The sequence below is a fragment of the Mycotypha africana genome (assembly GCF_025528875.1).
Source record: "Mycotypha africana strain NRRL 2978 chromosome Unknown BDF20scaffold_7, whole genome shotgun sequence".
Taxonomy (NCBI): domain Eukaryota; kingdom Fungi; phylum Mucoromycota; class Mucoromycetes; order Mucorales; family Mycotyphaceae; genus Mycotypha; species Mycotypha africana.
In genome coordinates, this window is record NW_026515731.1 from 607,327 (window position 1) to 634,135 (window position 26,809).

At 38.9% G+C, this 26,809-nt stretch overlaps 12 protein-coding genes across 12 annotated transcripts; 5 read left to right on the forward strand and 7 right to left on the reverse strand.

The window, feature by feature from the left end:
• Positions 1-220: 220 nt before the first annotated feature.
• Positions 221-2,973, forward strand: BDF20DRAFT_976597 (dynein light chain 1, cytoplasmic; the record flags this gene model as incomplete). Its single annotated transcript, XM_053085079.1, has 7 exons — positions 221-560; positions 658-711; positions 1,226-1,236; positions 1,347-1,427; positions 1,534-1,859; positions 2,004-2,311; positions 2,399-2,973. The coding sequence occupies exons 1-7, from the start codon at positions 410-412 to the stop codon at positions 2,971-2,973; spliced, it is 1,506 nt and encodes a 501-aa protein (XP_052934738.1). The 5' UTR covers positions 221-409.
• Positions 2,974-4,438: 1,465 nt separating this feature from the next.
• Positions 4,439-4,917, forward strand: BDF20DRAFT_822026 (uncharacterized protein; the record flags this gene model as incomplete). Its single annotated transcript, XM_053077660.1, has 2 exons — positions 4,439-4,783; positions 4,870-4,917. The coding sequence occupies 2 exons, from the start codon at positions 4,439-4,441 to the stop codon at positions 4,915-4,917; spliced, it is 393 nt and encodes a 130-aa protein (XP_052934739.1).
• Positions 4,918-5,616: 699 nt separating this feature from the next.
• On the reverse strand, positions 5,617-8,325 carry BDF20DRAFT_836679 (uncharacterized protein; the record flags this gene model as incomplete). Its single annotated transcript, XM_053078976.1, has 5 exons — positions 5,617-5,862; positions 5,938-6,959; positions 7,049-7,773; positions 7,870-7,971; positions 8,138-8,325. 5 exons carry the CDS (start codon positions 8,323-8,325, stop codon positions 5,617-5,619), a joined length of 2,283 nt encoding a protein of 760 aa, XP_052934740.1.
• Positions 8,194-10,064, forward strand: BDF20DRAFT_596279 (uncharacterized protein). The gene is made up of 3 exons (XM_053075834.1): positions 8,194-8,216; positions 8,359-9,129; positions 9,187-10,064. The coding sequence occupies exons 2-3, from the start codon at positions 8,656-8,658 to the stop codon at positions 9,733-9,735; spliced, it is 1,023 nt and encodes a 340-aa protein (XP_052934741.1). The 5' UTR covers positions 8,194-8,216; positions 8,359-8,655; the 3' UTR covers positions 9,736-10,064.
• Positions 10,065-10,212: 148 nt separating this feature from the next.
• On the forward strand, positions 10,213-11,846 carry BDF20DRAFT_906676 (uncharacterized protein; the record flags this gene model as incomplete). Its single annotated transcript, XM_053083298.1, has 4 exons — positions 10,213-10,391; positions 10,498-10,799; positions 10,893-11,302; positions 11,406-11,846. The coding sequence occupies 4 exons, from the start codon at positions 10,213-10,215 to the stop codon at positions 11,844-11,846; spliced, it is 1,332 nt and encodes a 443-aa protein (XP_052934742.1).
• A 426-nt stretch (positions 11,847-12,272) lies between these two features.
• Positions 12,273-14,565, reverse strand: BDF20DRAFT_906690 (uncharacterized protein; the record flags this gene model as incomplete). Its single annotated transcript, XM_053083299.1, has 8 exons — positions 12,273-12,503; positions 12,585-12,626; positions 12,773-12,963; positions 13,063-13,425; positions 13,543-13,719; positions 13,815-14,205; positions 14,316-14,445; positions 14,525-14,565. 8 exons carry the CDS (start codon positions 14,563-14,565, stop codon positions 12,273-12,275), a joined length of 1,566 nt encoding a protein of 521 aa, XP_052934743.1.
• A 451-nt stretch (positions 14,566-15,016) lies between these two features.
• BDF20DRAFT_877696 (acyl CoA binding protein-domain-containing protein) lies at positions 15,017-16,682 on the reverse strand. The gene is made up of 2 exons (XM_053081454.1): positions 16,321-16,682; positions 15,017-16,239 (listed from the first exon to the last, which is right to left on the reverse strand). The coding sequence occupies exons 1-2, from the start codon at positions 16,584-16,586 to the stop codon at positions 15,057-15,059; spliced, it is 1,449 nt and encodes a 482-aa protein (XP_052934744.1). The 5' UTR covers positions 16,587-16,682; the 3' UTR covers positions 15,017-15,056.
• A 116-nt stretch (positions 16,683-16,798) lies between these two features.
• On the reverse strand, positions 16,799-18,655 carry BDF20DRAFT_877697 (ATP-dependent RNA helicase HAS1). The gene is made up of 2 exons (XM_053081455.1): positions 17,542-18,655; positions 16,799-17,466 (listed from the first exon to the last, which is right to left on the reverse strand). Exons 1-2 carry the CDS (start codon positions 18,559-18,561, stop codon positions 16,870-16,872), a joined length of 1,617 nt encoding a protein of 538 aa, XP_052934745.1. The 5' UTR covers positions 18,562-18,655; the 3' UTR covers positions 16,799-16,869.
• Positions 18,656-18,780: 125 nt separating this feature from the next.
• BDF20DRAFT_596581 (uncharacterized protein) lies at positions 18,781-20,770 on the reverse strand. Its single transcript, XM_053075835.1, has 2 exons — positions 20,748-20,770; positions 18,781-20,665 (listed from the first exon to the last, which is right to left on the reverse strand). The coding sequence occupies exon 2, from the start codon at positions 20,453-20,455 to the stop codon at positions 18,863-18,865; it is 1,593 nt and encodes a 530-aa protein (XP_052934746.1). The 5' UTR covers positions 20,456-20,665; positions 20,748-20,770; the 3' UTR covers positions 18,781-18,862.
• Positions 20,627-21,185, reverse strand: BDF20DRAFT_596584 (uncharacterized protein). Its single transcript, XM_053075836.1, has one exon. It carries the CDS (start codon positions 21,024-21,026, stop codon positions 20,721-20,723), a length of 306 nt encoding a protein of 101 aa, XP_052934747.1. The 5' UTR covers positions 21,027-21,185; the 3' UTR covers positions 20,627-20,720.
• Positions 21,186-21,701: 516 nt separating this feature from the next.
• BDF20DRAFT_821941 (putative alanine racemase-domain-containing protein) lies at positions 21,702-23,432 on the forward strand (the record flags this gene model as incomplete). Its single annotated transcript, XM_053077655.1, has 3 exons — positions 21,702-21,821; positions 21,903-22,495; positions 22,565-23,432. The coding sequence occupies 3 exons, from the start codon at positions 21,702-21,704 to the stop codon at positions 23,430-23,432; spliced, it is 1,581 nt and encodes a 526-aa protein (XP_052934748.1).
• A 532-nt stretch (positions 23,433-23,964) lies between these two features.
• On the reverse strand, positions 23,965-26,664 carry BDF20DRAFT_877708 (Hsp90 protein-domain-containing protein). The gene is made up of 5 exons (XM_053081456.1): positions 26,526-26,664; positions 26,313-26,411; positions 25,802-26,245; positions 25,519-25,730; positions 23,965-25,440 (listed from the first exon to the last, which is right to left on the reverse strand). Exons 1-5 carry the CDS (start codon positions 26,610-26,612, stop codon positions 24,141-24,143), a joined length of 2,142 nt encoding a protein of 713 aa, XP_052934749.1. The 5' UTR covers positions 26,613-26,664; the 3' UTR covers positions 23,965-24,140.
• Between the last annotated feature and the right edge of the window lie 145 nt (positions 26,665-26,809).

Consider the following 26,809-nt stretch of genomic DNA (forward strand, 5'->3'; position numbering starts at 1 on the left):
GATCTGTCTAAAAGGTAAGCTAGAGACTTTATGGTTGCGCAAAGAGTTCTTTGCGTACGGCCTTATGAAGTCCTCCAATGAAAGCTAGCATACTCGAAATATCGGCGCCTTTCATGAATAGAATTGTTGTACCTGGCCTGAACTGAGAATAAGACCTAATTTACTCTCCCGCTGCTGTAGTATATTATCTTCTCCTTGAGTAATATTTTAAAAAGCACCCCTTCTCTTCTTTTCTTTTCGTTTCTGGTTTTTCCCCTTTTGAATCCTGAATTTATTCCGTAAAGACAACACTTATAACCAAGGTAAAACAGAAAGCAACATGTATGGCTCGATAGGCGACAACAGTATAGAACAACAAATTAAGCAATTTCCTTCTCATATTACATGAAAAAAAAACCAAAAAAAAAAGATGGCCGATCCCAAAGCAGTTATTAAAGCCGTTGATATGAGCGAAGAAATGCAACAAGAAGCTATTGAATGCTCAACACAAGCCTTAGAAAAGTATAATATTGAAAAGGACATTGCGGCACACATTAAGCGTGAATTTGATCGTAAATATGGTAAGAATGCCATTTCAAAATGGAGATGAACAAAAATAAGGACGAATAACAAAGACGAATCGTTTTTTTTTTTGTGACTGAACTCTTCACAAAATAGGTCCTACTTGGCATTGCGTTGTTGGCAGAAACTTTGGTAGTTTTGTAACTCACGGTAAGGAAATCTATCTTTAATAAGGGTATAAAAACAGTCAGATCACTAAAAGATGTTTTCATTATCAGAATCCAAGCACTTCATTTATTTCTATCAAGGCCAAATTGCCTTCCTTTTATTCAAGTCTGCTTAAATGTTTATCCTTTCCAAATTGATACATAGTGTGATTTCCCCATAAAATAAAAAAGTACATCTAACTATTTCAAACTTTTTTTTAATGGTTTTTTTTTGGCTTTGTGTTATACAGAGGAGAACGAAAAGAAACTTGGAGAAGTTCTTTTGAAATTGCGAGATCAGAATGAAACCAGCCCAAATTTGGCGATTCGCTGGATTTCCTTTTCACTGCACACACAACAAACAAAAAGCAGCTGAGCTCGTCTGTCAAAAAAGTTCATATAAAAGCCCTCGGTTTTTTTAGAACCTCTTTACTATCTTTTTTTTTTTTTTTTTTTTTTTGGTACATTATTTTTTCCTACTTAGTAAATTTTGTCTTTATCACCTTACACATTAACAGAGAATATATATGTTTGATTTTGGTCTCATTATATCCGCCGTACAGGTAATACAGAGACGCTGAAGCTCAAATGAAAATTTATGCATATCGTTTTTATGCCTAAAATCCAATTGATGAGTAGGCAATCCTACAAGTGATGGTGGTTGTTGCTTTTGGCTGTATATTGGCTAAACTCGGGTATTTCAGCAATGATAAACAAAAGGTAGAAGTTTATAAGTAAAATTGTTACCGTCGTGTTGAAAGAGTCATAACTGATCAGAAAAGAAACATGCGCGTTTCCATCAATTCTTCTGAATTTGCTGTCACAGTGGTTATCTAAACTCAATATGATCTTTTTTACGCCTTGCTTATTATTCTCCAATATCGCTTCCATCATCTCGTTCGAAAAACTCTTAGCGTTCTGGCCTATCCCTTGTTTCTACCTGATCTATGCAATTTTAAATTACATAAGTAGTCAAACAGTTTCGCGACTAGCTGGTCTGAGTCCCGCTTATCGCCGCTTCGTAATGGCCTGTGTTATGTTTACCAATTCCAATTCATTGCCTATTGCTGTTATTTCAAGTCTGGCTGTTTCCGAAGCTGTTGATATTCTTCGCTGGGGACCTAACGATACCTCTGAGACGATTGCTGCCAGGTACGCAAAACAAGATGAAAAAGGAAACTTAGTATAGGGTTGGGTGGGACAAAAGAAGGGTTGTAACAAAAAAAAAAAAAAAAAAAGAACACAACGCCATGACGAAAATCTCACCTTCAATTACGTTTGATCAATCCACAATAGAGGCATTTCCTACACTCTCTTCTTTGCTATCTTTGGTAACTTGATTCGATGGTCTTATGGCTATCAATTATTGCAGCGACACCATGATGATGATGTACTTACTATACGTAATGATGAAGAAGAGCCAATACAACACTTGAGCTCTACGTATCAATCTTTCAACCAACATCCTGATCATCCATCTTCGGGTGCTTCATCCACTGCTTCATCTGAGGAATATCTCTCATCCGATCTTGTCCACCGTGATGGATTGCCACCGAGACAGCCCAGTTCAGTAACAATTACAGTTGCAGCCGATGAAAGCACAAGTTTGTTACATCAAAAGTCAAACATGCATCACGCTGCTGGCCATCACAATAACAACAATAACAACAATAACAAACCGGACGTTCCAGAACACGAACTGAGTCTTCTCCGCATTCTTATTCGCAAAATCCACGGTTTTATGTCACCTCCACTTTACGCTGCCTCTTTAGCCTTGATCGTTGGCCTTTCGCCATTGAAGCCTATTTTGTATGACAAGCAATCTTTCTTATACCCTTCTTTTACGAAAGCTATCGAGTCGTGCGGAAAAGCTGCCGTCCCTTTGATCTTGTCTTGTTTGGGCGCTCAACTGGTCGCTATCTCTGAATCACAAAAACCGGCCTCACCTGAGATGAAGAGACCCGTTGCTATTGCAATTGCAGTTCGCATGGCTTTGATGCCATTTTTGGTGTTACCTACTGTTATCTTGTTTGTCCTGTATGGTTCTGCTTGGTCAACGCTAGCAAGCGATCCTGTCTTTATCACCATGATGATCGTGTTAGGCTGCACGCCCACTGCTATCAATTTAGTCCAAATCACTCAAGTAAACAATATTTTTGAAGAAGAGATGCTACGTATGCTGTTCTGGAGTTACGGTGTGTTTTGTGTACCACTTTGTACCTTTACTGTCTTTTTAGCATTGAATATCGTCGATAGAATGTTATGAAACGGCGCAATCAGAAAATGATCTGCTTCTTATCACTCGGCACAGCTTCAGTTTACGTAGAAGTTTCAAAACTTTTGTTCAGATGTAGACATGTATAATGTTTTTATTTTTCTTTATGGATACCCTCCCCTCAAACACTTTTTTTGCTCCCCTTTTTGTTATAGTTTGAGCAATCTAATGCATTTCCATTTCTATATTATTGCCCATTGACGATTGCACAAAACGTAACAAACAAAAATACAAATTCAAATAAATAGAAAAAAGAACGGTTTCTTTTTCCCTGTAACAGATAAATAGAAAATCGCGTTTTTCGATCTATTCATTATCATATACATCGTACTGATATGAACCTTGTCTCCTTCGCATCATTGTTTTCTTTTTTCTTTTTTGACCTGACTTGACATGGAAGAGGTAACAAGTTGTTTCATTTGTTCAGCCGTATCCTATTACTGCTGCTTGGCTTGTGTTACACTATGACAATGCGAAAACCAGCTACAATTTTGCGGTGCATGAACGTTCGTTTTTCCTTAAAAACAAGTCGTTGTGATACGCTTAGCACTTTTTTGTATCAAACTATGTGCCTTACCAAAATGGCAGGTTTTTTTATCACCAGAGTCCAAAAGACAATTTTTTGTTTTACATGCTATGATTTTTGGTTAGGAGATATTTATTATTTGAAGTGCACATAGTTTATGCCGATACTGATACTCAAGTGTGATTATCGAATGACGTACAAAGTACATTCTTCTTCTATTCAAAGTAGGTGAGCACTAGAGGATGCCATTGTCATCCATTGGGCAAATATCCTAACGGAGGAAGGATTTTTCTGCTTTTGGAATGGCTCATGTATATCTGAACAAATTATGAAAAAAATAAAAAAAAAAAAAATAGACTATACCCTCTTATTAGAGCGTTTATACGATCCTGCTACAGGTTTTCAAAAACATAACGTTCCTGCTCATCATTTCGTAAGCATATTTCAAGTGATTGCTATTATCGTGTGCAATGGAAAGGTACCCTCATCCCTAAAGACAATGTTTGTAAATCATTTCCATCTTTCCATTGGCTAGTGTCTAGCGATTGAAAGCAATGAAGTTAGCCAGCCTAAAGTATTTATCAAGCATAAGTATTTCACTCGCATTCCCATGCGCTTCCTGCGTTTAGGCCATGCGTTTAAACTTTTATTATCAGGCGTAGGACACCGTGCCTTTTCCTTTCTTGATATAGCTCAGTTGTATTAGTAGATGAAACTCGTAAATCGTCCTTTATCACAAAAGTATTTCCTCAATCAACACGAAAGTAATATAGACTGACTTTGTTTTGAAAATGAAGTGGGTCGAACTGTGTGGTGATCATTTTTCCGGCTCGGCCGTTTCTTTAACTTTTCAAGGGGAAGTAAAAAATGGGGTACTCATCATCTCCATTTCTTTTTACTATCGGATATATTGACCAAAAATAAAATAAAATGGCTACCTATCGTGTCTTCTCCAAAAAAATACTTGATAAAGTCAGTCGTATAAAGCTTACTGAAGCTGATGTGAAACCACAACTTGTATACAATCACTATAAAGAAAAGGCCTTTTGGCGACCGGGCCGTCTGTCATTACGTCGTCAAAACGATTTACGTAAAGCGTGCATTCAACAGGGCATCCAACCTGAATCGATCGGATTGCCTGCTGTCAAGGAACATAAACCATTAAGATATAAACCCAACAAATTAGAAAAGCATGAGCGTATGCGTGCAGAAAGAGAAGAGACGATCAGAAAGAATATGGAGAATATGCCAAAGACCATTCAAGCATGGAAAGAGGTAAACATTTCAGGAAATATAAACAGAGCGGCCAGCAGGAAAAAAAAACCGAATGGGTTACTGATATGATAACGTATAACACATAGGACAAAATGAAAGAAGAGGCAAAGTTAAAGAAATCAATGCCTTTTTAGTTTAGAATGGAAAGAGAGATCAACGATTGCCTTTGAAAGATATCTTTATAACGACGTAGACTATTGTCCACCTTTTCTTTTATCATGTATATCTATAAAATGTGTGTATAAATTGGCCACAGAATTCGAGGCAGCAACAACAACAACACGGGGCACATGTTGGGTGCTCACAATGTACAATAAAAGCATTTAGACAAGTTTGAACACAGGAGAGTCGCCATGTCACTGAAGCGACACGGAAACCGTAACACTTTGCAGTTTGGTTGCGGAATATATGTGCAACAAAAGGATGAATCAGTGTGGTTCATGGTCCATTCCAGATGACAGCATGAAGTAGTCATTTGGAATACCTCTCTTTAAAATCATCAGACAGAAATATCTTTATTTTCAAGCCAAAACTCTAAGAAAGGCCATGTTTTACACTATAACACACTTTTTCCCCGCCTTTTCCTCCACATTCTTTCAATGGAAAGCACCAGGGGTTAAATCCTCAGCTACCTGTATCGGTGATTTAATTTCGATTGACTTGTAGCCAAAATCATATTGATCTCACTAAGCAATCTTATGCTGCTGAGAATTCACACTTTTTTATTGCTTAAATTGAAAGAGGTGAAGCTACCAAAGTATTTAACATGGTGCGAGTCTTCATTTACGGATAAAGAGTACGTTCGTATGATAGGATACTATGCCAAACGTTGTCTACTCGTCCTCTTCAAAAGTACTTTCATGCAGCCATTCAATAAATTTGCAGCTCTTCTTCTTCAATACGGAGCGATTGTCAAGCGTATCATACCAATTCAGAAATACTTTTTCTTCAATCAACTCTGAATCGTACCAATAAATAAGAACCAAAAGCGTCTTATTGACTAATGAGCGATTTCGATCATTGACATAAGCTTGCCAAGCGTTCAAAAGGGACAGCTGATCTGTGGTAGATTTTACAAACTATCCAAGACAAATGTTAAAAGAGGTTGTTTTTACCGAAAAGCCTTACTGTGGACTTTGGCTAAGCGAACTTACAGCTTTCAAAAGATGCTCCTTTACTTTCAGGTTGACTAGTATATTTGAAAGCTGGTCCATTTCGCCTTCTAATAGAACTGTTAGTATAATAAAGAGTAACTCTTTCTTCAATAATTCATTGCGCATCTCAATCTTTATGAATTCTTTTACATCGTGAGGTACTATTTTATGAATATCGCTGCTGTTGTTATTACAGCGGTTTGCTTTGACATTGTCTTGCTGATCTGTTTTGAGGCATTTTTTTTTTAATCCACAGATAATTTGCTCTACATGAGGATGGTTCATCATGGGTGGGTGATTGCTCACAGCCGTTTTTGGTACAGCAGCCACCATGCCGCTGAGGTTATCTGCAAAGTGTGTTTGATGTGCTGCGTCGTCTTCCGGGGCTTTGGCAATTTCCATCCATGGAGGAGGAGGATTCATGTCTTTGTCGTCGTCTAGGCAAGTGTGAACTACTTTGCCTTTGTGTGAGCTATGCCTACTACTACTGTTTTTATTGCTGCTCATACGACGAACATCCGCTTGCTGGTGATTTTTTAAATCTGGTCTACGAAGCTTTTGTACGGGCGGCTGAGGGGTATCATCGATGTTGTCTTCCATTTTGATTTTCTCTGCTGTCCTTATCCTATCGGATGCCCCTTTTTTTGTCCGGTTTGATTTGGCACTCTTCAATGGACATGCGAATGCTGATACGCTTGCGGATAAAAGCGGTGTGCCCACTGCTGAGAAACTCAATGACCTTAATTTTTTAGCTTTTTTCTTATCGTCACATGTCAAGTCACCCATTGTGTATTCGGTGTCTGCATGGATGGCATCCTCATAAAGGCTTGAATATAACTGTTGTTGTTGTTGTTGTTGTTGTTGTTGCTGCTGCTGCTGCTGCTGCTGCTTTTCTTGTTGCTTATATTGAATTGGATTCGCATTCGCTTTTGTACGCAGGCTATTATTGCCGTTCATATCTGCTATTTTCTTTCTGTCTTTCAACCTAGCGTTGGTTATTCTCAATTCTTTATGTCCATGAGCTACAAGTGATCATTCAATAAGGTAATAATACTCAGTCGGAAGATACGTTCCCAAGACATATATATATGAAGAAGAAGAACGACTTTACCGAAATGACACTTTGGACCGTATTGACAAAAATTGTCTCTTAAAAACTTTTCACATAATTTTGTTTTGTATAAAGAATGACCATTGTTCTTGTTGTCGCAAGCCATCTCTTCTGTGATCGTGGGTATACCTTGATCGAGAGGATAAAGTAACTCACCCTTTGGTTGGAGAGATGGATCTTTTGTTTGACCATCTGTCATTGCGTTGCTAGGTAGTATTCTTCCTCTTAACTCACCGACCCCATGGGCAAAGTGACATTTTATGTTGTAAGGGCAGCTTCCTTCTTTGTCAAATTTTTCACATAATCTCGTCTTATACAAGCTGCTGACGGTCGCCCACGGTGGAGAATGGCCATGATCATGGTTGGAAACACTATAGCCTAAATGATGATGACTATGGCTACGCGCTCTTGGTTTAAAGTCTTTTGTACATTCATGAATAAGTCGAGAGTCTACGCTCGTGTCCTTTACGTTGGAAAGAGTGTCTAAGCTTGGTTCATGGTTCATCCTCGTTTGGCGTTGCTGCTGCTGCTGCTGCTGCTGCTGCTGCTTAGTTTGAATAAAGTCTTGCGCCATTTGAATGGCATCTTGCATGCTTTTGAATACGGTCTTTTCCGATGCATGGAACTGAGGATACCATTGGAGTTGAAGTCCCTCCGTGTTTGAAATCACTTTTCCATTATGCTGGTTTGATAAGCGGGCTAAAAAGTACTTTACAGTTTTGGGACTAGATAAAGAGAGGAAGGGGCCGGAAAGAAAGGATTAGATCAAGCGGGGTATCATTCTATAACGATACTGAAAGGGCTGTGAAAAAAGGGCTCACGTATTAGATGACAAGTATTTCAGTTCAATAGCAAATCCATCTTCCACCATCAAGTCTGTTGCTTTGAGTCCAGTACTTTCAAGAGTTTCACGCAGTGCACACCTGGTTTTTTTTTTTTTTTTGGTTTTTTTGCATCATCAAAAGAGAAATGGGGTGAGTGAACGACTTTTTGCACACAAGCTTCCACTTACACAAAGAGCTCTGCATGAATAGGGGAATGGAATTCTTTTGCAAAATGTGAGAATAATAAGAAAAAAGTCAAACTTACTGGAGTTCGTCTTCGTCACCAATAATTTGGCCCTTCGTACAGAACCAGTGCTTTTTAGCAGAAAAAGAGTCATTTAGCAGTAAGTATTCGATGCCTGCTGGTTTACTGTTGCTGTTGTGATGATGTTTGGTTCTGTTGGGTATACGATAAATGATGAGTCCAGCATAGTGTTTGGCGTGAATAGTCATAAAGGAATTAGAATATATCTCCCTGTATTTTAGTGCAAATTTTTAGTCTATGACAGAGGAAAAAGGGCACCACTTGGAGGAAGAGAGAGAAAGGAAGCTACTTGAAAAGCTCAGTTATTTTATTATTGATATCAGTAGTGTGTCCTCAACGCCCCCTTCATAACAAAGAAGGAAGCTTACTCGACTTAAACCAATCATTTGCGTAACTTTAGGATCACGATGCCTTCCCCTCTTTTTTTGGGGGCTCATTCATGCGTCTTTCTTTGGACTGTGTGTCTTGTACAATTTTTTTTTTTTTTTTTTTTTTCTTTTCTTTCAACGTAATTGCACATGGATACTGAAAGAACAATGACCGGAAGAAAAAGAGCCTTTGATATAAGTGACAGTTCTTCGACCTCCAAACGCGTCCGTTTCGATAGCAAAGACACCAAACCATCAAGAAGCTTCGAATATGACGAGACAGATTTTGAGTTTCATCATGAAGATGAATTGGAAGAACGAAAATCCCGTCATGGTGCTGTCAATTTTGATGTCTATGGTAGTGACGATGAGGAAGTCGGTGGAGGAGTCTATGATAGCGACTCTGACGAAGAAGGTGATGCTGGAAACAAAAAAGATGAGAAAGACACGGAGCCCAAAGTAAAAGCCGATGAAGACTTTGACATGTTTGGAAGCGGTGGCGGTGATGAAGAGCCGACGAATGAGAAGGGAAAGGGCAAACTCAACCCGAATCAAGAAATAGAAGGGCAAGAATTTGAATCCTATGACCGCGATTCAGTGGAAGGTGACAGTGATGAGGACGATGTCGAAAATGGACAAAAGAAAGAGCCAAAAATTACAGCTTTCAACATGAAGCAAGAGTTAGAAGAAGGACATTTGGATGAGAAGGGTAATTATATTTTGAATAAAGCGGATCCTCAAGCATTTCACGATAATTGGATGCAGGGTATCACACGAAAGGATATCAACAAGGCAAAGGCTGCTCATGAAAAACGTGTCAAAGAAGAAGCCTTAAAGGAAGCTGAACGTTTATCAACTGTACCACAATCTCAAACGGACGTTTACCGAGCCCTTGTAGAATATCTAGAACCAGGACAAAGTGTACAAGAAGCGTTAACATCCTTGGCTAATTCATTACCAAAAAAATTACCTGCTTGGAAACAAAAGATGTTGGATAAGAAAAACAAGAATAAGGGTAAACAACATGCACCAGCCACACAACAGCTAAGCGAACAAGAAGAAGCAACAAGACGTAAGAAAGTAGAGACCATCACGGGATTGGCAGATCAAATGATGGCGTTGGGCCATTTTACCATCTATGAGGATACGTTTGAGATCATGGTGAGATATCTGCGTAAGGAAGGTGTTGTGCCGCAAGATTGGTTACCGGAATCCGCTGAAAAAGACTGATGCTCCTTTCTTCTACATCCCACCTCATATTCATATTGTTCTTTATTGCCGTCATCCCCAAGTAGTTGAATACCATTTACCTTTTTTCTTTTTTTATCCTTTTTAGTATCCTATAAACGTCTGTTATGTATTTATTTTTTCTATTGTGACATGCAGGAGCTTCATTCAGCAGTGCTGCAGAAGCGCATTTCATAAGACACTGGGTTTATTTCAAGCTTTCTGAAGCTTTTTGTGATTTTTCTTATTCTTGTGGTCCGTCATACCAGCCGCTTCTTATAATAAATGGTCCTATCGATTTCCATGCACAGCTAAATATATCAATTGTCTACCGGTCAATAGGAATTAAACATTTTGATAGGTTATTTTCCCACGCCTGCACTGTATTTAATAGCTTTTTCAGTTCGTGCTCTAATGCAGCAGTAAAAAAAAAAAACAAACCTATTTTTTTCTATTTCTTTTCTTCAAACGAACCCAGCCATGGTAGCTAAAGACGATTATACATATCAACAAGGTTTTGGAAACCACTTTTCATCAGAGGCTTTGAAAGATGCACTCCCCAAAGGTCAAAACACACCTCAGAAATGCCCTTATCACCTTTATGCAGAGCAATTATCAGGTACCGCATTTACAGTGCCTCGAACACATAATCAAAGAAGGTACATATCCATAGTGATGGGTCACTAGGATAGGGAAAGGGGGACGTTGATGTTTGAAAGACTGTAACTTTTTTTTTTTTTTTTTTTTTTTTTTTTTTTTTTTTAGTTGGCTTTATCGCATTCGTCCTTCTGTTGTCCATGCACCTTTCAAGCGAAACGAGACAGTCAATCCATTGTTCACTTCCAAGTTTGGCTGTGAAGATGCACTTATTACACCCACTCAAATTCGTTGGAGTCCCTTTAGTTTACCAGAGGAGGGCGAGAAGCTGGATTTCGTACAGGGTTTGAAAACATTAGCTGGAGCGGGTGATCCTGCTTGTCGAAGCGGACTCGCTGTTCATATTTATACTGGAAATAAAGATATGGAAAAAAAAGCATTCTATAATGCGGATGGAGACTTTCTCATCGGTAAGTGTGTGATGGAGCTACAAGAAAGCTCCAGTTAAAACATCCCCAAAGACCGAGGGCCAAGTAGGTGGTTATTCACAACATCATTGATAGTGCCACAACAGGGTACATTGGACATTATCACAGAATTTGGTAAAATGAAAGTAGCACCCAATGAAATTGCAGTCATTCAAAGAGGGATTCGATACCAAGTTTGCCTGCCTGAAGGCGCTTCCAGAGGATATGTATTAGAAGTATTTGGTGCCCACTTTGAGCTGCCTGATTTAGGCCCTATCGGTGCCAATGGTCTGGCCAACCCTCGTGATTTCTCAACACCTATCGCAGCTTATGAAGAAGAAGATCATGTAGAATGGGAAATCATCACAAAGTTCAATGGCGTTTTATTCAGTGCAAAACAAAATCATACACCCTTCGATGTCGTAGCATGGCACGGCAACTATGCACCTTATAAATATGATTTGGCCAACTTTTGTGTTGTCAACAGTGTTTCTTTTGATCATATCGTGAGTGCTCATATACTGAGATCAAAAAAAAAAACAAACAAACCCTCACTAAGCATTCACCCACTCCCTCCCTCCCCCCTTCCATTTGATACATCTTATCCAGGATCCATCTATTTTCACCGTCTTGACAGCGAAATCAGATACACCGGGTGTCGCAATAGCTGACTTTGTCATTTTCCCTCCTCGTTGGGCTGTACAAGAACACACCTTCCGTCCACCCTACTTTCACCGCAACTGTATGTCTGAATTCATGGGTTTGATCACAGGAGATTATGATGGAAAATCAGATGGATTCTTGCCAGGCGGGGGTTCACTTCATAGTGTGATGACACCCCATGGACCTGATGCTGCTGTTTTCGAAGCAGCTTCTAATGCAGATTTGAAACCAGTCCACGTTGGAGATAACAACCAAGCATTCATGTTTGAGACAAGCTTTATGCTCTCTTTGACTTATTGGGGTTTGGAAACTTGCGGAAAAGTACAGCATGATTATTACAAGGCATGGGAGAAGCTGGAGAATAAGTTTACTGGAAAACTGGAATAAGTGGATCCATTTAGCTGCTGTGCGTCTTTAAAGCATTCTTCATCCATTAAAAAAAAAGACAACTCGTGTTCATGTGTCGTTGGAAGCTACAACAAAGGTCTTATTCTCAATAAAGTACCCATCAGAGCCTATGACAATCCATCCACTTTTTAATGTTGAAACCTTCATTCCTTTTAGGGCCCTTTGGCTTTCTTATCTTTTTCGTAGGTGGGGAGCCTTGTTGCAGTATCAAGTTTTTGATGAGTGAGAGAACCTGCAGAAAGTAGCTTCTTTTCTATTCAGTCACATGAAAAGTGGTTCAAGAAATCTCATTCACATAGGAACAGCGATTCTTTATTGACTACTTGTCTTGTGTTGAAAGATTAAAAAACTGGGTTATCTACCGTAAACAAGTAAAAATACAATGATCGTCTGTAACAAAAGCTGTTATTGGCTCTTGGTAAGTAGATGTGGTTTTTCTGACATGATCTTCAATATAGCCTGGCCAAATAATCCGTTGGCCCATGCAAACCATGATCGAGTATAGCCCACATTGTCATCACCTCCTGCTTTTTCAAACACATGGATCGATTCATGAATAAGACCTGTGTTGTCTGTAGAATTCAAGATAATATTCAGAGACTCCATTATCTCTTGATCATCATCCGAGGTGATCATCTATATTCAAGTAAAAGAAATAGGTGCGCTAAGTTCATCATGATCTCGCTGTCATGGCCCTTTTTAAAAAAGAGAGCCTACCCTAACTATCTGTGACATGGGCCATGCATACTCCAGTCCAACCTGTCATGATACAGTCAAAAAAAAAAAAAAAAAAAAGAAGGATGAAACAAAGACAGTCAGAATACAGAAAATGTGACATGAACATGAAGGCGAGGAAAAAGAACAGCTTTGATGTTTTCTTTTTTCATTTTATGATGAAAACTTACATGGGGTCCACCTATTCCGGAAGCACGGGGCCCAGCGAAATAATAAGGGTTATCCTTTGACAAAACCAACTTTCTTGTATTTTGGTAAACGGGATCTCTCTGGTCTACGAAACCAAGATAGCTAAGAGACAATAAAGACGGTATGTTTGCATCATCCATAATCAGGAAAGAGCCATAACCATCCACTTCGTCTATAAGAGGAAAAAACAAACAAGTTAGACAAGACATGAGGTACGGAGGATATATATCCTCTTTAAGGTCCTAAAGCGGCCCCCCTCCCCACTCTTTACATGCAAAGATTTTCCCGTAAATGGGATGATCGATCATTCCGTATTTGTAGATGGCCTCTCTGATTTCGGTTGACATTTTGGCTGACTCTGCTGCCAATCTTTGTAACCTCTCTCCTTGCCTATTTTCTGATGCTGAGGCTGAAAAGGACGATAATAGCAATGTTGACAAGTGATCTAATTCCACGGAAAGCATAGCATTGCCAGGTATGAAAAAAGGAAAGACGGTAGCGTCATCGGAGGGACGGAATAGACTTTTCACCATACCCGTGTATCTTACAGGTTGACCACGACCCCCATTGTACTGTGTTTCTGTAGGCCTGTCCGATGTTTTTAAAAACAAGTAATCCGTCTCCATGACTTTGCCTGTCATTTTTATTTTTGTAAAGGAAGGATAGAGGGTAGACATGCCCAAGGGAATGTATAAGCAGGACAGAAAAAAAAAAAAAAAAAAAACCAAACAAAAAACCACGACGTGCTTACCTGAAGACGGCTCAAATGTAGGTTGTTGTTCCTTTTTTAGAGTGTCCAACAATATCTCTACAGCATCTACCCAAACCGTATCACTGACAAAGGAGTTATCTTTTGTTTGATTCCAGTAACGGTAAGATAAACTCATGAAGGAAGCCAAAGAGTCGATCTCCCACTTATTTTCCCAAACTAGTAGTTATCCGTGGTTGTGGCGTCCATCCGTTAAAAAAAATTAGTTGGAGAACCAGTAGGGGGCTATCCTACAAACAAAAATTGGGTTTTACCTCCTTCCTTCAAGCCGCTTGCTCTTTTTTCCATCCTATTGAAATCATCACCAGCCGAGTTGTTGAAGATGGATGTGGATAGAGCATTCATATCACTGGGTCCGTTAAAGGCATTGGCATAAGGATCCATGGTAATAAAGTGAGCTTGCATATAGATGGCGCCCAAAAACAGTTTCTTCAACTTTATGTCTTGATGAACGTAGGGTAGATAGGGTAGTATTTGGTTGGCAGAATCTCTCAGCCACATGGCGTTGATATCGCCCGTAATGATAAAGGCTAAAGGTACACAGCTATGACTATTGTCTACAATACATGCTGTTTGAGATATCGTAGTGTCTAATGTATTGGGGAAGCTGTTGGTGAACAATCGACCCAAATCCAAATTATCGATCTGTCATGATGTGTTGATGATCACACAAATAGAGAAAAAAAAAGGTTTGCATTAATAGGGTACAACATCTGTCATTATTACTGTGATGTGCATTGTGTGACAAAAAGTACTTTAGAGGTAATGTTACTGATGACAGATTCTATCACTGCGCTTGTAAATTTTCTGCAGGATTCGAGGGGGCGCTGAAATGGCAAATTGAATAGACCGCCACTACCAGGTTCATGAAACTCCTTAGAGTATCTAAAGGAAAGAAGAGGGTTGTATCATTCAGTACAAAAAGGTGTTTCGACTCTATTTGTATGTGAGAAATACACTTTACGACACATAGTCTGGGCATGATGTAGAAGAAGCAAAAGACATGCTAGAAGCAAAGAGGATAAATAAATAGTAAAACGAAATGGAAGAAAGAAAGAAGAATAGAGCAAAGATGGTGGTGATTGAATGCATCTTCCGTTCCGCATTTATTTAAATGCGGCTATAGCATGCAATTATAGGAGATGCTTCTAGGGTCAGAGGAAAAAGAGCGAGAGGAGGAGGAGGAGGAGGAGGAGGAGGAGAAGTGAGTAAGTCAGGCCCTGTGATAAGTAAATGATAATTACATTGTCATCATTATGGTTTATTTGTCCCGGGTCATTTTCTCATCACGATATTCTATTGCTTACACACCAAACGTTGTCATCATGCTGCAAATAACGTAGCCAGCAAGAGCAGCCATACGGATTTTTTTAATGGTGACATAAGGAATGTTTATGAAAAAGTCCAGTCGACATTAGAAATTAGAAAGAATTGAATTGGGGGCACTAAGGAAAACTTTTTCTTTTTTTCCTTTTTTTTTTTTTTCTTTTTATTTTCTAAACTGTCACCTTCCAAAAGACAACGTGTCTTATCAGTTTACGTAGCATGTCGTGTAATAAAGGTTTTACATAATTCAGAATGCTATAGGCAATGGGCGATTTTCGCTTCCATAGAATGTAAAAGACAATCAGCAGAATGGCAGAGTTGGCCAACATGTGTTTTATCAATATTTTGATAAAGCGCCAGCACAACTTTCGCCAATTTTGAAAGGACAGTAAGAAGAAGGATATCTTGTTCGCTTCTTGTTCATTCTTCATGTTTTGTCGTAGTCGATCCATCTGTTCTGTTAAAGCAGTAATTTCGGTTTGCAACATCTCCAAGGCTCTATTGTTGTTGTTCTCATTGCCTGTTGTGTGCATACTATTTCCATGATTTTTTTTGACTGTGGATGACGAGAGGGAAGAAGACGGCGAAAAGGCATGATTTCTTTTTTTGCCATTTAGAGTAGCCGTAGTTGTCGTATTTTCGGCCGTGGCTTGATGCGGGTGTCGATACTGTGTTTGTGGGTATTGCTGTCGAGTAATGGCCGCTACCTCTTTATCCAGGGTATCCGATTCAGATAGAAGGTCTTGCTGATTGTAGTTGTTGGTTAGAAAATCCATAATGGGCCTTGGATTGTGATGATGATGATGGTTTAACTGGTTCAGTACCCATTGGCCTGTCACTGAATTTTTGCTATGGGAGGGCGAAGTGACAGGAGTGAGGGGATAATAATAGTTTTGCTGAGGTGGAGGTGGGTGTTCACGTTGATGATGTAATGAATGATGGGACATGATGGGCGGTGGGGAGAGTATCCTATGGTCATTGTTTTCACCCATCATGATCTGATCTGCTTCAATATCATTCAAGAAATGTTCCTGTAATTCAAACTCTCTGGGATCGTAAGCATCTTGGAAAAAGTCCTCTTCTTCCTCTCCTTCTCCTGCTTGCATTGGCTCATTCTCTGATAATGTCTGTAATGGCTGCTGCTCTCGAGTGATATCATACTGCTGCTGCTGCTGCTGCTGCTGCTTCTGCTGCTGCCCTTGTTGTAACGTAGACAAGGATGCCCTTAAAAAGTTGGTTTGCTCATGTTGCGGGTATCGATGGACAAATTCTGTTAAAAATTGGATTAAATTTTCGACATACAGCCTTTGCGCTTCCACTGGTGCAATCCCTTTCATATAGCTCCATGATTTCCTAAATTGTAATAAAACCAAGAAAAATGTAAGCTTGTGTCACTTTTAACCGAAAGGCTATATTTTTTGGTAAAAAAAGTACCATTTGGCATATTCGACCACTTGTCGTGAAGACGGTCGCGGTATGTTAATGTCCCCTTCTAATGCTTGTTTATATAATCCATAAAACTTCAATTTGTCTGTCACATTGGGGGATAGATTGCTGTCCTTCATAAAGTCCATGGAGCGAACAATACTCAGTGCTTGAGCAAATTTCCACTGTATTTTATAGGACGATGTGGACGATGTTAACGGTGGGGGGATAGCGACATTAGCTGTTGCTGATGAAGAAAAATCGTTGGCAGTCATGTTCTTTTTCGGCAACGAATAAATAGTGAGAAATAAATAAGGAAGTGAAGGATAGGATAAGAAAAAGGAGAAAATAAATAATATAGGAGCTGTTGTGTTGTAAGAATAGAAAGGAAAAAAATAAGAAAAAAAAAAAAAAAAGCCCTTTCACATGCAAAAAAAAAAAAATAATCAAAAATTCACATTGATGATTAAGCTTTTTAACAATGATAAAATTTAGACCAATGAAAATGCTTAATTTATTAAAGGATATACATATTTTTTTTTTTACAGAATGGTAAACTTATTTCTTATGCTTTTTGCTCTTCTTTTTTGGTGGTTCGTCTTTATCATCTTCACTTTCTTCATCCCTATTCTTTTGTTTGTTCTGTAAGATATTGCCTAGGTTTACCTTGGGTGGTGTTGCAAACCCAAATGCCTTTGCTACTTTTGCTAAATCTAATTGATGCACATCAAAAATCTTTTTTAAACTGAATGATGAGTAGGCTTGAATATAAGATCGATAGCCGTCTTTGGCGGATTGATTCAAGTAATAATTTTTTTCAATGAGCTTTTCAAGTTGTCCTTGTACATTGGCAATTTTGTTGGCGGGGAATTGGTATTCATTCAGAGGGACTTTGGCATGCTTGAGATATCTTAAAAAGCCTAATTCGCTGGGTAATAAAAACAATAAAGACTTGCCGCGGCCACCCGCACGGGCTGTACGACCCACACGGTGAATATAATCTCTAGGGTCATCTGGTGGATCAAATTGCACGATCCAATCAACAGCAGGAATATCTAATCCTCTAGCAGCTACATCGGTACAGAGAAGAATACCTCTTTCCGCATTACAGTATTCAAAGAAAGTGTTCGTACGCTTTTGTTGTTTTTGTTTACCCTATGATTGGTGATGAGTGAGTTACCCTATACTTTTCTCTCATCATGTTTCCATTTGAAAAGCGAATAATCTTACATGCAAAGCTAGAACAGGGACGTCGATATAGTTTAACAATTCCGCATGGTATTTGACTGAATTACAACTGGAAAAGAACACAATCACTTTCTTCTTCATATTCTTTCTCAAGAATGTAAACAGTAACAAAAATCGTCTATCAGAATCGCACACTACATATCCTTGTTCCAGTCCATCTGCTGTCGACGTATCTCGATTCTCGTGCACATTGATATAGAGCGGTCCTTTCTTCAAGGAAATACGAGCCAAATCCGTCACTTTCGTTGTCTGAGTCGCTGAAAATAACATGGTTTGTCGTTCCGAAGGCAAAATCTTGACGATCTGTCTCATTTCATCTTCAAAACCAATTTCTAAAATACGATCTGCTTCATCAATAATCAAAGCCTTCAAGTTTTTAAAGACAAAGCCTCGTGTATTCTGCAAATGATCCAATAATCGACCCGGAGTAGCGACAATCAGATTAACGCCTTTGACTAATTTATCCGCCTCGGCCTTTCGATTAGCGCCACCGATGACAATACCAAAGGTGAGCTGATGGTATTTCAATACATCTTTTGCTACACCAAAGATTTGTAGCGCTAACTCACGAGTAGGAGAAACAATAATGACACCCGTGCCGTTTCTAGGTTTGAACTTGAGTTTATAGAGAATTTCAATGGCGGGAATAAGGAAGGCAAGAGTTTTACCAGAACCAGTTTTAGCAGCACCTAGCACATCACGGCCAGCCATTAATGGGGGAATCGTACGAGCTTGGACTTCGGTCATCTTGGTGAAGCCCATGTCTTTAATGCCGTTCTTTGTTCTATCGCAGCAGTCAAGGGATTCGAAATCATACGAAATACTGTCTGCTGAGGTATGGCTGCTTTTTTTATCGTTGGGATCGATGACCGTAGCAGTAGCGCTCTCCTCTTCAGGTCGGGTCAATTCAATGTCTTTTTGATCATTGGCCGATGGCTGTTGTTGCTTTTGTTTTTTGGCTGAGCGATCGGAAGCTGCTTGTCTTTTCTTTGTCTCAACCATGGGTTTATAATGTTGATGGATGTAGAGTGATCCAGCAATCGATCAGATTTCCAAAAAAAAAAGAAAAAAAAAAATAGAAAACTAGAACACATACGGGAACAGAAAACTAAAAGAAAAAAGAGTGACTACCCATCGAAATCTAGCTGATTCGTTGATCGTCAGCTGAACTTTAAAAGCTTAAACGATGCATGGCAAATTGTAGCAGATCGGGTAAAGGAGTTTGAAAAAAAAAAAGGGGAATGTCTTTCTTTAATTTTTTTCATTCCATCATTTTCACTGTAAAGCAACGAAAGAAAATAGATTATGAAGGGCTATTATTTGATTTTGATACAGAAGCAGCTTTATGAGCAGAAACAAACGAATTTGGTTTTCTTACAACAGAAGGAGCCCTTCTGTGCGGTCGAACGGGAAACGTTTTTTTTGGATTCTTCAAGTCGAGCAATAAGATACCCGAAGGCGACATACTCATCATGAATGCCTTTGCTTGTTCTTCTTCTCGTTTTTTCTTGAGGAGCGCTTTTTGTTGCTGTGATTCTGCGTCTAATGTCGTGTCTGTGTCAATTGACTGCTGAATATGGCTACCACTGCCAGAGGATCTTTTCAATTTTGCACGAAGGGCTTCTATGACTCTGTCATGATTGAGTGCTCCTCCTACTGTACTTGTTGACTTTGCACCACTCTCATTATTAGACTTTCTTTTCGCTTCTTCTTCTGTTCCTTTATCGTTGGCTGTGCTGGGTATCATTGCTTCATTCCCTTTTTCCTTATTTTTCTCTGCCGCTGCGACCAAAGATATCTTTTCCTTTTGCTGTGGCGTGTCGTTATTTCTTTGACCTTTCGATCTCCCTTCTTTCATTTCTGCAGTACTACTGTCCTTTCCTCTCCTATCAAGACATTCATTCTCAGTATAATGATCGTTCGTTGAGTGACTATAGCTGATCTCTTCATTACTTGCAGGCAAAATTCTGGATGATCGGTTTTTCTTTGCCAACACTTTGATGGAAGGTTTACGAGTAGATCGGGTACGAGAAAAAGTACGCTTGCAAGAAGATTTCTGTTGTTGTTGTTGTTGTTGTTGTGCCGACGCAGATTGTGTACAAGGCTCTGATGTGCTAGATAAAAAGGGATTTGAACATGAAGATGAGGGAGGTAATGGATGCGGAAATAAATGAGTAGGTACATTGTTGCTATTCATAGCTGTTCCCTTGACGGTGTTCATACTGCTCGTGCTTTTATAAGTGTTATTGTTCGTGTAACTGAGCGGAGGGGTAGGCGGTGGCTGCTGTGTTGGTAACATTGGATATTGCTGTTGTGTGGACGGAAAAGAGGTAGTAAAGGTTGGGATATTACTGCTGATAATCATGGGTGGCGGTGCCGGTGTCGATGGAATTTTTGCTGTTTGAGCAGGACTCGTATTATCACCTGCTGAACTGGCTGAGTCATCTGTTAGTCTAATCTTTTCTACCATGAGTAAAGAAGAAGAGGACATGGTTGCAGAGGGTGTATTGTATAAAGTATAACTGTTGTTGCTGTTTCTGTTCGTGTTGCGGCTGCTCGTTGTAGTAGTTGGCTCGGGCGAAGAAGGCCCAGAAAGGTTCAATTCGGCAAACGGTATATCGAACAACGTATAGGGTGAATAAGCAGTCGTAGATTCGAGTGAAGATTGTCTTTGCTGTTTATGCAACAGAGGCGACGACGACATAGCAGTTAAATCATTTAAACTGTTATTGCATGCTGGTAATGAGAGTAAATTACTACTGCTGGTGTTATCCAAACTATAATTATTTTGATGCTGATTATTCGCATTATTATTATTATTATTGTTGTTGTTGTTGTTGTTGTTGTTGTTGTTGTTATTGTTCATAAACCAATCATCGGCTACAGAAGAGGGCATACCTTGTGATTTCCGTTGATAATCAAATCAGTACAGAAAGTAAGACCAAGTTTCAAAATAATACAACGTATTCATCCTACCTATAGAGCTATTACTATCATCGATGAACAAAGACGACGAACGTCTTCGATTTTGATCCAGTTGCAAGTCAATGAATTTTGCTTGTAATCTAGCTTCTTCTGCTTTTCTCAACTCCTCTGCTGCTCTTTTCTACATGTAAATAGAGTGGTTAATAAGTTTTAGTAATTACTTGTACTACATACAGTCATTGAACAAACGACAGGAAATTTACTTTATCCTCTTCTGCTTTAGCAATAAGTAAATGCTTCAATAAGTCAGAATCATGCTTATACAAGTGGAGTAATTCATCGACTGTCACATCCGTGAGGGATATTTTGTTGTTATCACTGTAGAGATCTTCTGTACTGTTGTTGCTTGCATCCAAATGATTATAATAAATATCTGTATCTTCGTTATAAGTGTTATCATTAGTGTAGCTCATGAAGTTATTGATGTTGATATTCCTGTTGATTGCATTACTACTTCCATTATGGAAATTCGATTGATACATAACAGTAAAAAAGCGGGGATATATGAAGAAATGGTATCAAAATAAAGGTAAAGTTTTTAAAGCAAAAAAAAAAGAAGGCACTGGGAATATAGAAAGAAATGGAAGAGGAGGAAGAGAAAACCAAAATTCTAGGAACACAACAAATGCAATTCAAATAGCCCACAAATCAAGCCACAGGGTCAGGGAGACCTTACAGTGTCGTACTTTTTTCAAAGCTGATTTATTCTACACTCTTTTCCCCGCTCTGGTTCCAGTAAAAAAAGCTCCTTCTTCCTTTTAACCATCAACGCATCGATCTACAACCCAATGACTCAGATCAAAGAACCATTAAGCCATATTCAAGAATTGTTCAGTAAGCTCTTTTAATTGAAAGGCTGACAAACGGATCTTGGGCTGACTGCTTTCATAAATAACAATACGTTTAGGCGAGTACGTCGACAATTCAGCTAATTCACCTGCTGATTTTGATCCTTCTTCTACCTTTTTGGATATGCTAAATCGTTATAGACAACAGGTACGCAACCTCTTTAAAAGAAAAAGAAAATGTTACAATGGAGTCTTTGATCGAATCAGAATCGTTCTCACCTTTAAAACAACTGATCTGGATAGATTACTTCCGTCAATGACACACCATTTCACAAGATTCCTCAAAATAGTCTTGTTCGTTTTCGATGCATGCTACAAGATACTGGTTTGGGTCAGGAAATGTATATTGCAGCTTATAATAAACTAGACAAGAATGGAGTTAAAAGATTGCATTGCTACAAGTACACAGATGATTTTGATGCAGCAGCAGTAGTAAGATTGAATTTTTATTCTCTCTGTACGGCATTCACCTATTTTTACTTATTCAACCCCTATACTTTGAATTATCAGTCAGATGAACAGATCTTCGACTCTGGATTTCTTTCAGATCGTATCCTGACTTATTGTATCTCTCCTCCAGGTGAGAACCAATGGGCTAGAAAAGCCTACACTGGTGCTTCGTCCTCTTTGGATCAACAAATGCAACAACTCCGTATCAATCAGGAAAGCAGTGAAAACTCCTCTAATCCAGTCATAGCTAAAAAATTCCCTTTGCCCAATCTACAGCATACGTCAAGCATTGTAAAATTTTATAATGAACAAGGAGAATCTTTGAAAGTAGGCCAACTGGTTGAAATCATTGGTATTCGTGGCCAAGACATTGTAAAGCATCGCGAACAACAGGAGCAAACTGCAGAAGAGATGGAAACGAACGCATTTGAATCAATTTTAGACCAATTTGAACGTGTTCCTATCATTCACGCTATCGCTTATCAAAATCTTGATGGTCATATCAGCTATCCTCTCGTTCAGTCAGAACAATATCATGATATACACCATCAAGCTGCTGAAATTCGTGACCCATTGGTTCAATATATTTCTAATGCAGTGGGTGGAGATTTATTAGCAGCTGAATTTATCTTATTACAACTTGTTTCAAGAATGTAAGTCAATCTCTAGATGGTCTTTACTCTCCTATACCCATTAACCCCATTGTTTATGTTATACAATAGTAGCGTGAAGACAGGCGAGTTGAAGATCGGAAATCTCACACTCAATGTCAGCGGTTTTCCAGCTTATGAAATGAAAAATGATGAAGAAAAGAAATCAGCTTCCTCTCACCTCAGCCTTCACAATCCTTACTCCAAATTCTTGTTGGAACTCTTATCTCAACTCACAGTTCATTCTGTTGCTTTGCCTTTGACCATTGACAGTCTCAACAAATCAAGATTCACACCCAAAAGCGTCAATGAAAATCTGGAAGCGGGTGTATTGCAACTTATCGATGGTACCCTGTTAGTTGTGGATGAGACTATGCTGGATGAAGGTCAGCTCGTCGATGCTGGTGTACGTAACTTCCAAGCCCTTCAAGATCTGATTCAACACCAAACCTTATCTTATGAATTCCCCTACAGTCAATATCGCTTCGACACAGATATTAACGTTCTCTCTCTTTCATCCACCAAATCCATGTTATCGAGTCACTGCACTGTACCATTGGAAGCTACTTATCCATTGCCTTCTATGGAAGATATGGTGTCTTTGCCAGAAGACACTTTGAACTTGTTTAGAAAGTACATTCATACTGCTAAATATATCAAAGAGTATGCAATTCCTGAAGATGTATCCGAATATATTCAAGCGGCCTACATTAATGAACGCAAAGCAAGCCAACAACAAAAAAACGCCGAATTACCTACCCAAGAGGATTTGATGCTGCGTATGAATTTGGCTCGTTTAGCCGCTGCCTCTTTTGGTGAACAACAGTTGACAAAAGAACGATATGAATATGTGGTTAATTTGGATAAGCAGCGTAAGCAAAGATTAAAGAAGAAGGAGCAGCAACAGAAGAAAGAAGCTGAACCAGCTATTGCTAAATAAGAACAATATTACTTTATATTTCATCTCATCATCAAAAATGCATTTATGTTTGACATTCTATTTTCTTTATCTTTTCCATCATCATTGTTGCCATAACCAGTTCTTGATCATTTTCAACAAATTTATCACTCATCCTTATAAAAGTTCAGGAAATCAGTTTTGTTCACAAATGTCATCATGTTGTTTAGAGTTTAGAAAACAAAATATTGACGAGACATTAATTTGACGTTAAAACATACCATGAATTGAGGAAAGGACTGAAAGCCAGATTGCTTCTTTGTTAACAAGTATTTGTTTTCAAAAAATCTCAATGGTATTCTATTTGAATAAATAAGAGACTCTGATTTAATTTCAAAGAGAAAACTTGATCTGGCCCGAAAAGAAAATGAAGGTCTAAAACCTATGAGCATTACAGTTGCTCAATAAACACCATGTTGATCATCATTGGGCATTTGTTATTGAAGAGTTGACTCTAGGGTGATTTCAGTATTTGGTTTCCTTTCAAGTGGATGGATGCCAACTGTTGCTGCCGTTCAACCTTATGCATATTCCAAGAATTAAAACAATTCACTATGACATTATGGCATTTACATAAATGTTTTAGACAAGTTTGTTCTTTATTTATTGTTATATTTACAATATCAAGCTTGTTCTTGTGACACAAATAAATTAATAAACTGGACAAAGAACTATACGAGTCTAGTCGCTTCACACTTTGACCTTTTTATCTTGCTCAGCAGCTTGGTTTACAGTGATTTCTAGCAGCTTGTTTAATCTAGTTATCATAGATCGTGGATCGTCTAAAACGCCAGCAGCACACAGTGCATTATCATAAATCTGCTCAGCGACCATTTTGGCCAAATCAGGATTATCTTGACGAAGCTTATTGATACCCTTCATCACCGGATGATCAGGATTGATTTCTAAACGTGTGGGTGACGGAGGCATAGTATCCATTCGTGCAGATCCTTGCATCATTTCCATCATTTTTTTCATAGCAGGGCTTTCATGTTCCAAGACAACCGCAGGGAAGCTAGACAATCTGCGAGATACATTAACACCTTTTACAACGCTAGGGCCCAAACTGTTTTGTATCCAAAGGGCCAAGTCATTGGCATCAATGTCTGACAAATCATCATTTTGCTGTTCTGAAGATGCCTTCACTAACAAAGGATCAGATGCTGCCTCGGGAGAATCGACTGCTACAAAATCATAGTCCTGGAATGTCTTCAAATGGTTCACCACAAATTCATCCACCGTTTCATATAAATACAAAACTTCAATATCCTTCTTTGTAAATATTTCCGTGTAGGGACTTTCCTCAGCATATCTACGCTTAGGTGTCAATAAATAATAAATACGCTTTTGGTCCTTGTTTTTACGTCGGTTCACATAATCGTCCAAAGATATCATATCTTCCGTACTGCTAGCTTTGGTTTTGGAGCTTTCGAAACGCAGTAATTTGCTAATTTCGCGTTTGTGCATGGCATCTGTACAGGCGCCCTCTTTTAAAAACTGGCCAAACTCCATGAAAAACTCATTATATTTTTTTGGGTCCTTTTTCGCTTCTGTATCGAGCCACTTCAATGCTTTCGACGCCATGACTTGTCGAAGACGGGATAATATGTTGTCTTGCAGTAATTCACGGGACACGTTGAGCGGAATATCTTCTGAGTCAACGACGCCTTTGATAAATCTCAAATAAGGAGGTAGAATGCCTGCCGAATTAGGCTGAATAAGGACCTTCCTACTGTAAAGAGAAACACCGGGTTTGATCGGTTCGCCCAAAACTTCCATATGTCTTTCAGGGACATAAAGTATGGAAGAGATGGAAATGGGTGAATCGGTCTTGAAGTGTAAAGTGAATTGAGGATCATCCCAAGCGTTGGCGATGAAGCGATAGAATTCTTTGTGTTGCTCTGGAGTTATACTGTTACGATCTTTCGTCCATAAAGCGTCCACGGTGTTCACTTTTTGTTCATTCAAGTAGATAGGGAAACCAACGAAGCTTTGGTTCCATTGAAATAGAAATGCATAGAGGTCAGATTAACTATGGTCAAAAAACCCAATGAACGTATTTACTTACTTTGAATATTTTTTGATGATAGAATCGACTTCAAGTTGTGACGCATATGATTTACAATCATCACGAAGTTCAATGACAATTTTTGTGCCAACAGAGACATGATCCGCTTCAGCTACAGTATAAGATCCTTGACCATCCGTTGTCCAACAATAGCCCTTCGATCCAGGTATGGCTGATTTGGTATAGACTTTGATCTTACTTCCTACCATAAACTATTCGCGAACCGAACACTGTAAGTTGTCAATGCAACCGTGAGTGATCGAAAACTGAAAATGATAGTTACCGTAGAGTAAAAACCAACACCAAATTGTCCAATAATATTGTCCTTGGTGCTGCTATCATCATTGCTATCGTTCATCTTTTCCAAAAATTTCTTTGATCCAGAACTAGCAATGGTACCCAAATTCTCGTTCAATTCATCGAGAGTCATACCTATGCCGAAATCCTGAATAATAAACTGATTCTTTTCTTTATTGACTTCAATTCGAATTTCAAGCGGTTTTCCGGTATTGATATCGGATTGAACGTTTTGTACTTGACGAAGCTTTTCGAGTGCATCTGCAGCGTTTGAAATGAGTTCACGAACAAATATCTCCTTTTCAGAATAAAGCGAATTGGCAACGATATCTAACAAGCGTTTCGTTTCTGTTTTGAATTCATGAACCTCCTCTGTTCCAGTAATGACTTCTTGTTCATCTTTGTTATCAACAGTATTGGAGGCAGCAGCCTGTGTATGATTGATTTCGTGAGTATCATCATCGTGCAAATAACATAAAGGGCTGAATTGTTCTCACCTCCGCAGCTTCAGTTGAATAACTCCTGCTCCACAGAATGTTTTTCCCAACAGAAAAACTTGTTGCGGCAGTTGCTGTGCGGCAGACAGCAGGTGTAGACTGTTGATTTGGAACGTTTGCAGCTTGATCAGTTTTTCTGGTTTTTTTTTTTGACAGGCCTCACGGTTTAAATGACTGAGAGTATCTCTTAATCCAGAAGATAGAAAGCCTTACCAATAGAAGTTTCAGTTGTCTTCTTGAGGTTTTTGAACCTACTGCTTTTACTAATGGTAAACTCGAACGAATGAGAGGCTTGAACATCAGAGAAAAAGAGTTAAGGAAAGGAATATGCCAGAAAAATCTCTCTTTTTTTTTTGCCCTGTCAAAAAGGTACCCTCATTTGCAGGAAAACCTGAAAGTGGGGGTGAAAGATTTCAAGACCCGATAACTTTCGGCGGGGCAGGGGGCTGCTGTAGCGATAGTGAAAACCCAACCTTTTTTTTTTATCTTTTATTCCA